Source organism: Terrapene carolina, unplaced genomic scaffold, assembly GCF_002925995.2.
Source record: "Terrapene carolina triunguis isolate 2854851 unplaced genomic scaffold, T_m_triunguis-2.0 Scaffold58, whole genome shotgun sequence".
NCBI lineage: Eukaryota > Metazoa > Chordata > Testudines > Emydidae > Terrapene > Terrapene triunguis.
The window spans coordinates 26,476,078-26,493,817 of record NW_020664409.1 but is presented as its reverse complement, the minus strand read 5'-3'; the positions used below and the strand labels follow the sequence as shown (position 1 = coordinate 26,493,817).

Here is a 17,740-nt window from a genome sequence, read left to right as displayed (position 1 = left end):
GTTTGTATTTAACAGTCTTGTTATCAAAAATATTATGTGCCAGGTGGTCAGATTAATATTATTATGAGAGCCTTAACATTTTAGTTCCTGAGTTGCATGGCTTTTTAAAGCTGTAACAGTAGCATAATTGCATTGACAGTTTTTTGTGGTTTCATTTTTGCATTAAGATGTGACTGATGCCTACATTGGTTAATGGGAGCAGTTCTACCGAATAATTTTCTCTCAGCTAAGAGATCACCTTTTCTTGACTACCTATCCAGGGTTAGAGTATTCTTCCCCGTCAGTCCCCTGTTTGTAGGGGGATTAAGAACAATATGTACAGCTGAGAGTTCAATTTATCTGAGTGCGTGTGTGCTTGAAGTTGGTAGGTGCATTAGGAGTTCAGCAGAGAGGTGTGTGAGTGATTCCTCTCTGACAGCGTCCCTCGGATGGCGCAGTGCCTGCGCTGGAGGATAGTGGCAGTGCTGAGAGAGAGATTTGTGAAAGTGAAGGCGTCTTTGCAGGCAGGAAGAGCCTGTCCTCTGGTTGCTCCACTCCGGCTTTTTTTATTCTTGCTCTTTCTACGAAGTCAGATTGAAATCTACAGCGGTGACTATGCGAAGGGAGGCTGCTGGTACTGGATGCCAGGAATCGGCAGCTTTTAGAACCACCTGAAGTTTGCAGTAAAAGCAGCCGCAGTACAAGCTGCCGGGGCTACATGACGCCCGCCCTGGGAGGGGGGAGGAGGAGCCCGAGAGCACTAACCTGGGCCATCTGCGTGTGATTTCTCTGTTAATCCTCCCCATTTCTTCTTGTTTATAGACACTTTCTCCCGTTCAAAATGCAAGCGGAATGGGAGTGAAAAAGTGTGCGTTGAGGGGTCTGGTTCTCGTTCTCACGCGGAGAGAAGCAATGCTCACACAAACTCACACACACATTTATTCACAGACACAGCTTCCATCTGAGTTTGTGTCTCAAATTTATATGCTTCCTTCTCAGGAGAAACAGGATCTAGAGTAGGGAGAGAGTGTGTCTGAGAGAGAGGGAGAGCAGGAAATAAATTAGTTGCTCTCTCTTCACTTGAAGGGTGTGTACTGTTTCCTGGTTTCACAGTGAGGCAAACCGAGTTTGTCCACAGCACAGAGGGAGAAGTTGAATTATGATTGCACTCACACAAACATATATTTCAGTGCATAGGTTGAATGTGTGAGTGTCTTTAAAAACAATAATAACAACCACACGTTGTGATCCCATCTCAGGAGGACCAGGCTGTAGAGAAGGGCATGGGCAGGGGGAGTAGGAGGTATCTCTCTTCTCTTGTATGGGGTTTAGCATTACCCTTGTGAGTGTTTTGTTCTAGTGTCTATTTCTTGGTCTGATATGGAGGCATTGCTGAAATTGGGCAGTCTAAAGAAAGAGATTTGATTATAATTAGATTACTTTCAAATAATAGGTTTATTTCTGTGTGTGTGTGTGCAAAGTTGTGATCTCTCTCCAAAACAATAGGCGACCGGATATATTTACTTCTACTTGCAGGGTTCTGTAGTTTGACTGTGGCTAGAGAGGCAGTACTGAGTTTGTGCTGAGAAAGAGACTGGATTATAATTGCAGTCAAACACGATTCTATACTTTCTGTTCACAGGTTTCATATGTGTGTGTTATTCCCAAATTAAGTGATCCCTTTTCAAGAGGAAGTGATCAGGGAGGGTCATAGGGTTGGGGAAGGACAGAAAGGAAATAAGGAACCCTCTCCCCTTTGGAAAAAGGTAAAAGCTGGATCTACCTGGATCCTGACTATTTTTGGCAGAGTCTTCTGTGTCATCAAAACAGAGAGCAAGTCTTCCTGATCCGACTGCCCCAAATAATTCCAGACACCAATACATACCGGAACTAGGGGTATTGTAAAAACCCAGATTTGGCAACTGGATCCAGACAACTTTTGGTCCCAAATTCTGATGCCTGAATAGAGAACAAGTCTAGTTACTCCTTCTGCACCAAAAAAAGCCTGGATCCTGGCACATAATACATAAATGTCACAAAAACCCAGTTCTGCCACATGGATCCTTCCAAATCCATACAGGTTTTGGTCTTCACTCCAAAATTCCATGGCATTAATAGAGAACAGGTATAGTTACTGCTACTGCACGACAATATTCTGGTTTGTAATGCATCCCCGCGCAAGAAAGCCTAAAAAATCCTGCCCTTGACTTCGTTTGGGTCTCGACAGTTTTGGGTCCCAAATTTAAACTGTATCATCTAAATAAAAAACAAAAGTTGCTCCTATTTCACTTGAAAAATCTGGATCTATATGCTTTCTGACCTAATAGCACTGGAAAAATACTGATCTGGTTCTTGCTAGGCCTTTCCAGTTTTTAACCCTAATCTCCCAAATTCAACTTTCTAAGGAATGGGGGGGAAAGTAACAACTTTCAGAATGCAGCAGACCCTGTAATGCAGCAGCACTGCAAAAACATTTATCTGGCACTTTTATCCAGCTAACCCTTTTTATTTGTAAATCCCAAACTCAAATGTTCAACAGACTAAATAGAGAAGAGCAGCTTCTCAAGTTCCGCTGCAAAACTCCAGACTTCGATACATTCCTGCTCAACTGGATTGCAAAGACACGTACTCGGCACTGGAACCTGCTGGATCCTGCCATTTTTTTGGCCCCTAGTTCCCAAATTGTACTGTCAAAATATACAACTCACGTTGCTGCTTCTACTTGATCCAAAAATTCCAGGCTCTGACATCTCAGTGAAAGAGCAATCCAAAAACCCACATGGGCCTCTTTTTTTGGTCACAAACACCTACAATCTGTTAAATAAAGACCAAGGGTTAAATCCCTATTGAAGTAAATAGCAAAATCCCATTGACTTCAGTAAGGCCAGGAGTTTACCCCGAGTATAGCTGCTCCTACTTCACTGTATCAGAAGCTGGTCCCTGATCCATCCTTACACAAGAGCACTTGAAAAATCCAGTTAAGGACTGTAAATGTAAATGAATGGTGATTCTTGCTGTCTACCTAGAAATTATAATTTTGGGAACATAGGTGAAAAAATGGGGGTATACCTTGTTGGATCTGGGTCCATGTTTGGATTTTTTTTTTATTAAGTGCTCATATGCTGCGATGGCTCAGAGACTAGATTTTTTTTTTTTTTTTTTTAGTAGACTAAGAGAAGCTATGCTTGGTCACTATGTATAGACTAGAATTTAGAGGTTTGTGGCCAAAATATTGTTGGATTCTGCAAGACCCAGGTGCCCTTTGTGCACGTATTGCTCTTGCACTGAGATGTGAGGACTGGGTTTTGCTAGCCAACTAGGAGCCGCCACAGGGCACTGGTTGTCTGTTTTGATGATACAGTTTGGGGCCAACCCAAAACACTGTTTCACTGGGCTCCAGATACCGGATATTATGTGTCCTTGCCATGGTACTGAATAGGGGATACACTGGATTCTGGATTATGCAGTAGAATTGGGACAGCTGCATGTCTTTATTTAGCTGGTAGGATTTTGAGGATTTAAATTTAAAAAAAGAAAGAGAAAGAACAACAACCAAAGAAAAACTACCTGAATCCAGGTGCTGGATATTTGTTTTTGTGGTGCTGCTGTGCCAGTTCACAACAATCTGAATTTGGGGGGGCATTAAGAAACTGCTAAATTTTTTTTCTTTATTTAGACAGCAGATTTGGGGAGAATAGGGTTAAAAATTGGCAGGTGTAGAAGAAACCAGATACATGTTTTCCAGTGCTATCGGGGGGCTGGGGTGCACTGGGAGCCAGATTCTCTCCAGTGTAGTAGGAGGGATGGCTACCCTTGTTATCTGCTTAGACTGTAGAATTTGGAGTTTAGGGCCAAAAATTGCCAACATCCAGGAGCAGGAGCTGGATTTTTGTGGCACTCATGTACTGGGATGCATCAGAATCCAGATTTTTTTTGTACAGTAAGTTATGCTTGTTCTCTATGAATGCCAAGGAATTTTGGTGTGGGGGAGGGGTTGAAAGCCAAAAATTAAACTGATGGGGTAGGATCCGTGAACGAGATCTGGGTTTTTGTAGGTCTGATGTACCAAAATCCAGAATGTATTTGGTACCATAGGCATGGCTAGACTTGTTCTCTATGGAGACATCAGAATTTGGCATCTTGGGGCCAAAATTTGGCAGGATCCAGATGCTGGCTCAGGGTTTTTGCAGAAATCATGCTCTCTGGGATTCATCAGGATCTAGATTTATTATTATTATTATTTATTATTATTAATTTAAGTAGGAGCCTAAGTCTAGAACTCTATTTCTGTGACACAATTTGGGACTTTTCCAGGTCAAAAATTGGCAGCTTGCAGGACAAATCCAACACGATCCAGGTACATCCAGCTTTTACCTCTTTCCTTCTCTCTTTGACTTGTGTGGGGTTTGTAGTTTGACTGTTTCCTGGTCTCACAGAAAGAGGCAGTGCTGAGCACAGAAAGACAAAAATAGACCTTTACAGAGAAATATAGGGATTGTGTGTGTGGAGGGGAGGGAGAGAGGAGAGCAGCGTTAGGCTGGTTTCCAGGAGGAGCTCTTCTCGCTTTCGTTGTGTGTTAGACATTTTTGTACAGATTTTTTTTTTCATCTTAAAAACGTTTTCTCTCTCCCCGCCGCTTCTTGTACCTCTTTGGGGGAGAAAAATCAAACTGTGTTTGATCAGAAAGCGACCAGAGACCATTTTATTTGAGCGACCGGGGGAAGAAAGAGAAGAGAAACCGTCGCAGGGATATAAATACCTATCATCTCTTACATATTTCCTGTAAATAAATCTCTATAGAAAGAGCACAATTTGACATCCATCCTAAGCGGCAGCAATGGGGTGTTTGGGCAACAGCAAAACAGAGGATCAGCGTATCGATGAGAAAGCGCAGCGAGAAGCCAACAAAAAAATAGAGAAGCAGTTGCAGAAAGAGAGACTGGCTTATAAAGCCACACATCGTTTGCTTCTGCTGGGTAAGGAAGCGGGGGGGGGGGATGAGGGTGCAGTTGCCTGCGCTCCCCCATGGTAGGGGTATAACGGAGAAGCTATGTGATTAATGTGTGTGTGAGAGAGAGTGTGTGTTAGATACAAAGAATGCAGGCAATTGTATTGAGCAGTATGTGAAAAGTGCACAGATTGAGCTGTGTGTGGGAGCCACATGGATACACATATATAAATGCTGTTGGAGGTGGGAGATGCTGTTAACATGTCACCAAAAAAACCGTACATACATGGCAGTGTTCTGTCTTTTTCTTCCAGGAGCTGGTGAGTCAGGAAAAAGCACTATTGTGAAACAAATGAGGATTCTGCATGTCAATGGATTTAATTCAGAGTAAGAATTATTGATACTTTGTGTCTTCTATTTGTAAATATACATTTGAAACATATTAACACACAACACACAGGGTAATTTCTCTTTCCTCCACCCTATATGTGTGTGTGTTGGCGGTTTGACACTGGCTTGCAAAAAAAGAAAAATGCAAGGAATTACTACTATTATATATTTGTATTTTCTGCTCCTGCCCCTCTACTGTATTTTACACTGTTGCTACTGCAGCGCTTGACAGGCCCCTGTGTAGCAACAACATGGCGACTACTTTTTGCATAGCAGCAAATAACTAATATTGTATCTGTGTGTAATATAGAGAGATATATCAATTCATACACAGGATGACGGGGCTGCTGCGGTTTTTCTGGTGGTGGTTAGCACAAAACTGAAACCAATTTGCATGAATGTAATCATCATGTATTCTTGGGTTACATGATTTCTCTCTGAAAAACTGATTGCCAGTATTTAATATTAATTGTGTGCTAATTTTAGATATATAAGGTTTTTAACTATACAATATACGTTCTAAATTGTAGGGGAATAGATTTAGCATGCTATAGAAATGAAGGAATGACTTCCAATCCCACCAGGAAAGCTTTGCAGATGTGGTTATGACTATCTAACGTGACAAAATTGGCAGAGATCTATTTTCACTGTTTTTTTTTATAGAATATGAAAAAGTGATGGATGGAAAATAATCTTACTGTTCTTTTCAGTCAGTTTGTCATAAAGGTTAAATAACAAATAAGCAGTCAGTAAAAAATTCTGAATGTAACTTAAATGAATTGGTTTGAGAGAGAAGTTAAATCGTTAATTCTGTTTTAATTCAGAGAAAAGAAACAGAAAATACTGGATATTCGGAAAAATGTTAAAGATGCGATTGTGGTAAGAACCCATTTTATACTATTCTTAAATGCTTCTGTACACTGGAAGCCAAAAGTATTATGCTCTCTAGGATTGTGTAGAGAAATCCCATTTTGCTGATCAGATTGGATTATCTTATATTGATCCTGTATTTTAGATTAACCAGATTAATGTGTCTGTTTTTGTTTTATCCAATTCTAGACTATAGTTTCAGCAATGGGCACTTTAATACCCCCAGTTCCACTGGCCAATCCGGAAAACCAGTTTCGAATGGACTACATCAAGAGTATAGCTCCGCTTTCCGATTTTGACTATACACAGGTAAGAGTAAAAAAAATACTTGTTTTTCCTAATTTTGAAAGAGAACACAAAGCTCTGACTTTGATGTATGAAATGACTTGTTTACCATTTGAAAGGTGTTTGCTAAAACAAGTTTGTCACAGCATTATCACCAAGTTACCTGTTTTAACATTGTATGGTGTTGCACCTGTTTTAATGTTGTTCAGTTGTGCTTTAGTAATTTTTGTTTGTTTGTTTGTTTTTAAAGAGGAAAATGAAATGCAAAGAAATTAAGATTATTTGGAATTTCAGTGTCTCAATTTAACGTTGTTGTGAAAGCTATTTTTCTGGGCATAATTTGGTGCAGCAGGACATCAGTCTGAGGAATTACAGTATATACTTAAGAAATAGAAGCACAGAGAAACTCTAATATATGTAGTTTTAAAAATGTCAACACTTTTTCATTCTTATTAATTTTCATACTAAGAACTTAAAATATTTGATGGCCAACTTCATCACCTATGTATTTATTTATGTATTTATTTTATTCAAATTTTGTATTATGTTGCTGGAATAAACAGTAAACAATGAGAATAGGAAGATATAATTCTTTATTTTAGTTGTGCATGAATGCTGCCATCTTAGGGCTGGGTAGAAATGTAAAAACCTATTGGACTTTCTATAGTAGTCACTCATTGGTAGTGTAATTCAAAGTATGTTATTTAGGTTAATTTGCAGATGGATACTGCTTTTTACATTGGATTATCTTGATCTTTAGATGTTAATTATTGCTTATAGAAACATGCATGGTGTGTTCTGTTTTGTGTGAAAGAAATTGCCTAGAAGTTTTGAGTATTAGTGGAGTTTTATTGACTATAATAGTACATTTTTAAATTAATTCTAAAATGTGGATATCAATAGCAGTTTGTTTTGGATACAATGAAGACTGAATAATTTTTTCTGTCATTGGTTAAAAGCTTATGAGTTGTTCCTATTGTCAGTATTGCCAAAGCAGTCATTTACTATAGGGTGTCTTCAGGCTGTTAAACTGGCTTTAACTTGCAGGTGGAAATGCGTGGAGGGGAAAAATACTTGTTTCTTTAATATATTACTAACACACTCTGGTGTGTGGTTTTGTTGCCTCTGATAAATCTAGTGCTTTGAAGGTTCAATATTAAATAAATAAATAATCAGACATCTTGTAGAGTTACAATTTAACATAGAACTCAGTTGCTGAGAAAGCTGCAACTGCAGGGTACGCCCACATACTGTATGATTGTTCACTTGGTGGATATGAGTTACTGAAAATGACAAAGTCCTTTTTGAAATGGAATTTGAGGTTGACTTAAATAGTCTTTGATTTATGTTTGAGTTCTGAAGTTTATTTCACTAACTTTAGCATTTGATTTCTTCTTTGGTTTTTCATTTATTTTTCTTTAATATTGCCCCTTAATAATTTGTATAAAATAAATTAATATACAGCATCCTTTGTGAGTCTTCATAAGCATATCTCTTTTTCCATGTCTTAAAGTGGGCTAAAGTGTGGCATTTTTACTTTTGTTTATCTTCAGACTTGTTCTATATTTTTTCTCTGTCTCTCTCTCAGTCAGTCACACACAGTATATGTCTACATTAATAAGGATAGAAGTGCAAATTTGAGTAATTGTTGACTCTACAAAGTCTTACATATTAGCAAACCTGGCTCACTAGCAGGTTCAACTGGAAATTTTGGTTGGAATAACTAATATATGTTAATTTCCATATGGACTCTAAATCTACTTTGATTTTAAGAAAACTTAAGGAGTGCAGGACAATTTATTGTTGTTTTTAGATTAAACTGTCTTTTAGAAAGAAACATTTGAAATGGTGTGACATAGCTGTATAAAAATAAGAATTGTACTCAAAAAATAAAGAAGAAAATTAATGCTGATTTAGAGGGAAAGCAAATACATTTTTTGTTTTTCCTCGATTTAGTACTTTTAACATATCTACATTTTAGCTAGGTAATTCCTTTTATAATTTGAATATGGTTCTGCTTTCCGGGAATTATGTGAGTAAGATTGAGCCCTGGTCTACACTATAGAGTTAGGTCGATGTAAGGCAGTTTATATCGACCTAACTCTGTAAACATCTAGACTAACATGTAGCTCCCACTGATGTAACTCACCCACTGCACTGACTTAATAATTCCATCACCATGAGAGATGCAGCACTTAGGTCGATGTAGTGTAGTCACTGCATTGCTTGCATCAACTTGCTGCCTTTCAGAAGCCGTCCCACAATGCCCTACACTGACAGTTAAATCGGTGCAAGTGCTCCTGGTGAGGAGACACACCACTGACACGAGGAGCATAGCGTGAACATGCAAAAGCTACTGCAGTGGCTGTACGTCGACGTAACTTAGGTCGACTTAATTTTGTAATGTAGACTTGCTCTGAGATTGAAAAATCCATGCTTTAGGGCTTGATTCTACTGTAACATAAGTCAAAGGGAGTTTTGTCATTGACCTCAGTGGAAGCAGGATAAGGTCCAAAGTTTGTAACTTGGAGTAAAATAATGTTTTCTACTGGCATAGCATTTGACCCATTTTTTAAATAAGGACTGATATTAAAATAAGTACTGTACCATGGAGGATGTTCAATTATACATCTTCTGTTAAGTTTTAGTAATTCTGTAATTAACATTAGAAATATGAAATATGGCCTTTTGAAACAGGAAAGCCAATCAAATATTTGATAAATCAATAAATCATGGATATATTCTATTAGGTCCACTTAAAACTGCACAAAGAAAAAAAATCACTAAACTCAGTGTTTGGTCAGGTGTTACATTTGCAGTGTAATATGTTACTTTATCACATTTGAGAAGATAACTCTTTTTTTAATGATGGAAATGCTAGTCAGGTTTTTACTAGTATGGATGTTATAATAGTTAATATATATAAATAATATTTACTTTATTTCTTTTAATTTCTGAAGATACTGGGTTAAACCTTGGTCCAATTGAAGGTAATCGGAGTTCTGCCTTTGATTTCAATCAGGCAAGGATTTCAATCAGTATATTTTAAATTTATTAGGACAATAAAAGAAGTCTCAGTAATCACTAAAAACTTACCAAACATTTTTAGATAGTTTTCAATGTCTAGTCTTTGATATAATTTTTTTTTCTAGTGTAATATGAATTTCAAATAAATTACATGTAAAATGTGATGAAAGGACTGTACTGTCCTATTCATCTTTAAGAAGTTCATACTGAAATACAAGGATTTCAGCCTAAAAATGGATGGCGCAATAGGACCAAAACTTTTTGGAGAATAGTTTAGGTATATTTATGATACACTGGATATGCTTATTTAAATTACATGAATTAATCGTGGTTCTAATTTTGAAAACTGTCTTCATAAAAGAAGTGCATTGAAAACAAATTTATTTTCTCAGATTGAAATCTTGGCCCCATTGGAAGTCAGTGACAAAAATTCCATTGACTTTTATGGGGCCAGGATTTCATTTTCAGACAAAGGACTAGCATGATGGGGAGTGGAATGGTTGGGGTTTTTTTGTTTTGTTTTGTTTTTTAATCTACATGTTGTTAAGAGATTTCTCTTTTATTTATCTGTTAAAATAACTGCAGAAGATCTAACCTCACTAGTGCTGTAAACATTCTTTTAATTTTAAAGAGTAAATTGCTTTTGTAATATCTTTAAATTCCTCAGTGTACCTCCATAGTATTTTTGCAGAAATATATAATTTTCCATGTTAAAATGTTTAATTTTGCTTAGTAAAGTTGTCTTAAGGTTTTTGTTTGCTAATTTATCTCCAATTTCCTATTTTAGTGTTGTCCTTCATTAATTTTGATTAAAATCATGAGGCTATACATATACGTTACTAAATGTTCACATATTTTTACCAAAAAAATTACCTTGGGCTGACGGACAGCATTCAATAACACATTGCTTCATTATTGTAATCTGTAGGTATATTTTTGCATAACTTTATGAATATTAATAATATATTTTGACCATTATATTTTTGCAGGACTTTACATAATCAAAGAAAAGGAAGAAACTGTCAAAATATTTATTTACTTAATGTATATATTATATGTTCAGTTTTTTTACAGCTGCATTAAATGAGTCTAATACTATTATTCTTATACTGCTGTTAAGTATAGCATCTGCACAGGGATTTTACAGCTGAAGTAGAAACATCTGTGGTGTATTTAGGAGAGGATTTTTATTTTATTTTTTGGCAAAGTGTTGACTGATATTTGTTAAAGTTAACAGGAATTGACTTGTGCCATTTTAAATCCTGTATTGATGTTTTTTTTGCCCTTTGTGAAGCAGAGTGAACATATTAAGGGCATATTATGCTACTAGCTGTGGAAAAACATGATGTATTATATAAGCATGTATTTGTTAAAGACTATTGAACTTCAATGAAATATTTGAATGTAATAGGCACTACAAACTTGCTTGCCACAAGTTGCCTTTTTCCTTTGCTTTCCTTAGATCTTTAAAGTAGTTTTAAGCTCTTTTTCTGAATATATACACTTGTTTGTATTCCACAGAATGTTTAACTCAACTCTAGGTATGCATATAACAGGTAGTGGAGAAACTGTGTATAGTAATTATAACTGAGTGGTCAAGTGTTTCCTGATGTTACTTTAGTAGCTAATCAGACTGAATCACTGATTAATGTAGAAAACATGTAAACATGAATGCTGGTGCTATTTAGCAAATTCCTATGTTAGGGCTCTCAAAAGAATGTTTTCCTCACTTTTTAAAAATTTCTAATACTGTTAGAGATATGAAGCACTTTGTTAAACCTTTTTTAAACAAAAAATTGTTCTTTCTCTCTAAAGAGAAATGTGATGAATTTAGAATGCTAGTCTAAAATACAATTTTAGAACACATAGTTGTGTAATGATCTGTAAACTGCTCTCAAATGCAGTCCTTTAAAAGCAAACTATTAATGAAGATATTGACAGTAAAAATATTTCAAATTATCTGTATTTTTAGTGTATTGCACTTTACTTGGATATTGTAGTTTGAGGTTTTCACAGCATCATTTCAGTTTTTCCCCTAAAAATCAACATTGTATGTTGATACCTTTTAAAAAAAAACAGGAAAATAATTGTGGTCAGGTTTAAAAATTACATAGACATTCTTTAGGCATTTTATCATATCATTTAAAACAGTGCTAGTAAACCTTATTCAGAGCTAGTGCAGTCTAGCAATTGTTGACAGACAAAATATATGTAACAAGTATTGAACTCATTTTGCTTGAGTAAAGAGTGTAGAATTAGGCCCAGGTGTAGTAAAAGTTGTATCCCAAATAAGTACCTAAATAAAAAATGAAAACCACTATATAAATAAGTCCATAAATGGTTAAAAAAAATCGGTGTCACTCAGTTAGTTAACACCCTAATTGGCCTCAGAATGTTTATTTTTTCCTGTAACTCATGCTTGATCTAACCCCCAAAGGAATCGTGTAATAATACCATCTTATATTTGTGGTTTTTAATATGGTTTGCAGTATTTTCATGTTCTTTAGGTATGAGAAAATGTACCACACTATAAGTGAAAAGATCAAAATAGATGGAAAAAATATGTGAATATTGGCAAACATGGCTTGGTTTGAGTTTGCTTTGTTACCTCTCTTAATAACTTTACTTTAGGGAGTTATTTACTATTTTTGATGGAGGTAGAGGGCCATAAGTCTTTATAATTACCTCTGAGCATCACATTATAAGTACTGCAGCAGTACCAAGTCAAAATTTAAAAACTTACTTGCTCTTTAAAGTTAAAGAATTATATCTTTTGGGTTTCTTCAGATTCTAAGATCTAGACTGAAACTTTAACAATACATTGTTTTTGTTTTTTTCTTAAATGTATTATTTCTCAAATATGGAAAGGAAATGCCTTGGATTAACGCTTCCAAAACTAGAGGAGGAGGATATTGAAAAGGGACACTTAGGATGTGGAAAAATAATATACATATGAATGCAATTGGTAACAACTTTTTTTTTCTTTTGCACAAAAGTGAACATTGTGAGGAGAACTGGGATGGAAATAAAGTGAATATTTGGAAAAAAGTAGCAATGATGTAACAGCATGAGATTTCTTTGTGGTTCCAATAGCACTTGTTTTGTGATACAGACTAACAATTAATTAGTAACTGACACTGAAGTTGGATTTCTGGTGCTTCCTTTCCTCTAGTACATGTATGCATACAGATTTAGTGTAGATGTGTCTGGTTTCCATTAGCTTAATACACTGAGTCTTAGTTGCTCTAATTAGTTGATGTATAAGGACATCGAGTGAGCATGTCACATGTATGAGAGCAAGTACATACTTTAATTTTGTTTGTTACTTACTGCTTATTGTAATATTGTTAGGTGGTCATCAGTACTTTGGGAGAGAATCAAAAGAAATGTTAGCATATTGTTTTTAATACAAAATGAAATAAGGATAGTTTATTTGCAAGGCCATATTGAAAATGAAAGCCTTGAATGTTACAGTCCTAGTGCACCAGTAATATCCAAATCTGATTTTATTTTTTTAAATGTTCATTGCTTGATGATGATTCCATTTTTATAGATCAAGGCACCTGAGCATTAAAATTTAACTTGACTATAATATATAGTTCCCTTAATGAATCCCAAGCTTTCTTGTTTACAAATAAATTTCCCTTATTTAAATGCTTTTCTTTCCTTTAAGATGAAGGCATTATTTATATTATGTTCAAGCTTGGAAAAGTAAACCTGATCTTGGGTTGATTTAGATACTATGCAGAATGGAAATAAAGCAATACATTTCGTCTCCCCTCCAGCCTCATGGAAATTATTCAGAAGAGTTAATACAGCACATTCATTACAGTTAAAGTCTCCAGGCCACAACAGCTAGCAATTGTTATTTTAAAAAAATAGCATTTTTCTGCTGAAGGAGAGAAATGGCAAACTACTTAGGCCCCCAATGGTTTGCCTGGGTAAAACCCTGGCAGGGAGCCGTAGACAAACACAGGCATCATCTCTCAGTGGAGTCACAATTAGTGAGAGGAGAGAGAAGAGTTGGGCAGGGAGGGGTAGAGTTTGGTACAGGTTTTGAATTCCATGTTTGGTTTTGGCATCTTCCCCATCTCAATATTGTGAAAAGTAAATACAGCTTTGAATTATTATAATACAAAAAAGATCAACCTTCCCCTCTTGTCTTCCCATCTATTTATACTATTTTTATGCAGCTTTCCAGCATAAGATGAGAAATATTCATCCCAAAAAGTATTTGAGTATATTATTAACAGAAACCATAGAGGGAAAAGTGTCTTTTCAGCCTTAACTTACGTACACTGTGATGCTAAAACAATGAATGCATTGAATTAATTTAACTAAACATCATTCTGTTTAAATTATAGATCCTGATAGTCCAAATATTGAAGTAATATTTACAGTTTGTCCTCCTTGCCTTATACATCATCACTCTGATGCAGTTTTACAATTTTAACTATCTAGCTGAAAGGATATTTCATAGTAGTGCCTTTTATTACCATGGACTAATGTTTAATAGAACTACATGCTACTGGTGTAGTCTACTGAAATTACCTGACATTAGTTTTGTTTTTGTACCTCTGTTTACAGCCTGTTTTCTAAGACTTAGGCAAATACCCAACAACATACCCTAGATTAAAAATAGCTGACTTGATCAGGTTATATTTTCTTGTAAAATGTTAGTTGAGAAAACCATATGAAATAATGCAGTAGCACAGTAGGTATTTGGGGGTTAAAATATTTTTATTTGTAGAACTAAAATTCTGGGTAGGGGGCATGGTGGGAGAAATGATGAAAAATGAATTTAGGTAGAGGTGGATGGTTTTCCCAAAGAACAAAAACAGTTCCATCACCAGCTCTATCTTTACAGCATTTTCTGTCATGTGACTTTGCTCAGAATCTACCCTAATTTTAAGCTATATTTACATATAAATAGGCATTATGGGCTGAATTTTGCTCATTCAGGACAGTGGGTGTATTTTTCCATTGACTTGAGTGGGACTAGCAGAGGACACTATGGATGAGAATAGGACAGGGCTCTCTTAATATGAACATGCTGCCCTCCATTGACTTGTGGCTGTACCTTAAGGAATGTAAGGACCATTCAGTAGCTGGCAGCTACGAGAGTTCTTCCTTCAGCTTACATGACCAGGTTCTATCCTCTGCAAGCAGTGGTGTACTGAGAAGAAGTGGTTAGCCTGTCCATAGTCAAGGCTAACTTTTATCCCTTTTGTAACTTTAAGGAAGAATGGGATGGGGAAAATCCTCATGCATTCAAAGTTTTAGGATTAAATTACACTGAAATCTAGAAAAGCTTGAATAAATTACTCTTTTTGTAATTAAGACAATATTCTTCTTGAAAATTTTGCAAGATATCTAATTTTTTGTGCCCCTTTGTCTGCAAATGAAATAAATTTTCATAAAATTTGGAACATAAATAGATTTTACTTGCTACCTAAGGGTAGCATCACTAACAGCCCTGATTTTATGAATCTTGGGAATAATCGGTTATATGAACTATTTTTATCCCTCAATCAGCAAGGTACCAGTGTATGTACTTGAGCAGTGAGCAAAGCAAGATTATAACAGGCACATCATTACATTTGTTATTGTTTGTTATTAGCGTGCTCATTGAACAATTAATAAATTAGCTTATGCATCTTACCTAATGTAATTTTGAGATGTTCAATTTTATGAGCTGTTCAATGTTATGAATTTCTCAAACCCCAATTACTTGATTTTTTTTTTAAAAAGGTTCTACTGTAATCCAAATGCAGTACTCAGGTACAGTCCCACAGTGATAAATGCTTTATAAATGTCGCTAGATTGGATACGTTTTGACTTTTGCAATGTGCAGTTTTCATAAATAGTAAAATAATTAAGAAATTTCCATTACTTGAAAACTAAACTAGATTCTCCCTCACTAAAACTGACAGAGAAGAGAAAAACCTGGTGGAATGTATTCTACAGTCACTAAAGCAAGATATTAAAGTGATGTATTGCTTATGTGCAATTGTGCTTTTTTCTACTGCTCTCTTTGGGTACAATCCCATGCCCATAGAAGTCAATGGGAGGCTCTGACTTCAATGGGTGTTAAATCAGGCCTTAAGAGATTTACACACATGGGCCCCAATCCTGCAATTAATAATGCACAATTGGACCAGAGCCCTGCACCTGTGTGTAGCCCAGTTGTAGCCCACATGTCTGCAGAGGTGCTGCCCGGAGCCCCTGGAGGCTGTGTGGTGCAGGGTGCCAATCCCTGGCTAGCGGCACTCAAGGGAGTGCATCCAGGAGCCACAACTGGGAGCTGTAGGCAGGGGCTGCTGCTGCCCCTCCTTCCCCCCCACCCCCCCAAATCTCTGCCCAGGAGACTGTCCTGGCTGCAGAAAAATCCCCTGGTGGCCGCATTTGAGAAACATTGGTTTAGGGACACACGGAACATGGGATTGCATCCCTGACCATTTTGGCTAATAGCCCACTGATGGATGTTTCACATAACAATTTCAAACTAACTGGGGGATTATGGATGTTAGTTTCTAACCACTATTATCTTGATCATCTCTGGTCACACCTTTAATTTAATAATCTGCAGACTACTCCATCCCATTTATTTAAAATTTAGAACTTAATTTTTACCTTTACAAAAGGAAAAATAATTAAAAACACTTAGGAAACAAAAATTTTGTTTCAGAAAGCAGTGAAAGGTTCTAAAATGACAACAGTATACTTACCTATCATGTTACTTATAAGACCCAAGCACCTAAGAGCAAGGAAATGAATAGTTAATGGCCATTTAAATCTGTCCACATAGTAAGCTTATTATTATCAATCACAAAGAAATGAATGTATAGTCATCTCTCCAAAACAGCTTTAATTCTGAACCATGAGTTATTTTTTAGAACTTGGTGAGATTTTAACCTCTTCTTGAAATGGTTCTGAATATTGTCTTTGATACACTTACGCAAAACTTTGTTCAGCACTCGTTCAGCTTCACCCATGGCTGATGTCCATTGTCAGCAATGGGTCATCTTTCTAGTGAAGATGAGGCCTCCGTTGATGGGTGAATTACTATATTATAAACAGAAGACAACATGAGTTGGGAAATAAAGAACAGGATGAACTAGCTGAGGAGCAGAGATTCTGTTTTTCATGTAAAAATACTTAGTAATTAAAACAAAAGGAAAAACAGATAATATGTAGGGTGAAATTTATATAGATCCACTCCCAAAAATTGGCTCACTGCCACATTAAAACTGCAACAAAAAATGGTGAAGATGAAGAAAGGTTAAATATATTTGATTTGTATGTTATGGTGAGTGAGGCGGAATCTTGTATTGCTGGCAAAGAAATATGATATCCACTAAATACTCTCAGGTTACCTGGGTTGAATTGAAAAATATATCAATTTTTTTCTGTCTGCCATTTAAAAAATGGCAAACTAGTTAATTTCACTCAGAGAGGTCAGCAAGGGCCTTTCTGCCTGAACTGGGTGTGTGTGGCGGGGGGGAGGGGAGCTCTGACTCTGAAGGGTCCCGTTGTGGAAAAGGGGTCACTAACCTGGGATCCATCTCAAGGTTTGAAATGGCCCCCTGACCTTCCCCATTCCTAGGGTCACCTTTCTGTCCTCTTACTCACACCAACCTAACAGCTGTCTGCCTCCTCTATGGCCTTCTAGGCATAGGAGCTGGAACTAGGAGTGCTGGGGGTGCTGCCACACCCGCTGACTTGAAGTGGTTTCCATTATAACCAGGGGTTTACAGCTTGTTTCAATGGCTCTCAGCACCCCCACTATACAAATTGTTCCAGTCCCCGTCCTTCCAGGAGTCTTTCTCTAGTCTGTTGTTTAAGGGGGGAAAGTATAGATGAATCAGGAAAGATACCGGTACAGCATGGTCTTTCCCCTGCACTCATCCCAAAAAATCAAACTGCAGCAGGACTTTCAAGCACTGGGTCCATAGTTCTAACAGGTGGTTCCCTGGGTTTCTTCATGTCCCAATTCTCTAGCCCCATCAGCAGTCCCTGTTCTTTGCTATCCTGGGCAGTGTTTCTAATAAGGCTTTCATCTGGCCTGGGCACAGTTCTAAGAACCTTTCCTAGGAGCAAGGTAGCTATTAGCAACCATGTTAAGGAGGAAGGATGACTGGCTGATCTGTGTCAAAACACAGAACAACAGCTAAGATAGTGATTAAGTAGTTCTGCAATTTGTTAGAAAACCACAGGCGCACAATAAACAAGGAAAAAAGT

At 36.8% G+C, this 17,740-nt stretch overlaps 1 protein-coding gene across 3 annotated transcripts in view; it reads left to right on the top strand.

Annotated features, from left to right (window-relative positions):
- GNAL (G protein subunit alpha L) overlaps nucleotides 1-17,740 on the top strand; it is a 327,850-nt gene that overhangs the window by 127,180 nt on the left and 182,930 nt on the right. The window contains exons 1-4 of one of the 3 annotated variants that reach the window (XM_024212571.2): nucleotides 4,497-4,955; nucleotides 5,242-5,314; nucleotides 6,142-6,196; nucleotides 6,377-6,496. In XM_024212571.2, the coding sequence (XP_024068339.1) occupies nucleotides 4,817-4,955; nucleotides 5,242-5,314; nucleotides 6,142-6,196; nucleotides 6,377-6,496 (387 nt within the window). In that variant the 5' untranslated portion in view covers nucleotides 4,497-4,816. Of the gene's footprint in view, nucleotides 1-4,496; nucleotides 4,956-5,241; nucleotides 5,315-6,141; nucleotides 6,197-6,376; nucleotides 6,497-17,740 lie in introns of those variants that run through there. The other 2 variants (XM_024212570.2, XM_024212572.2) reach the window with 2 other exon arrangements.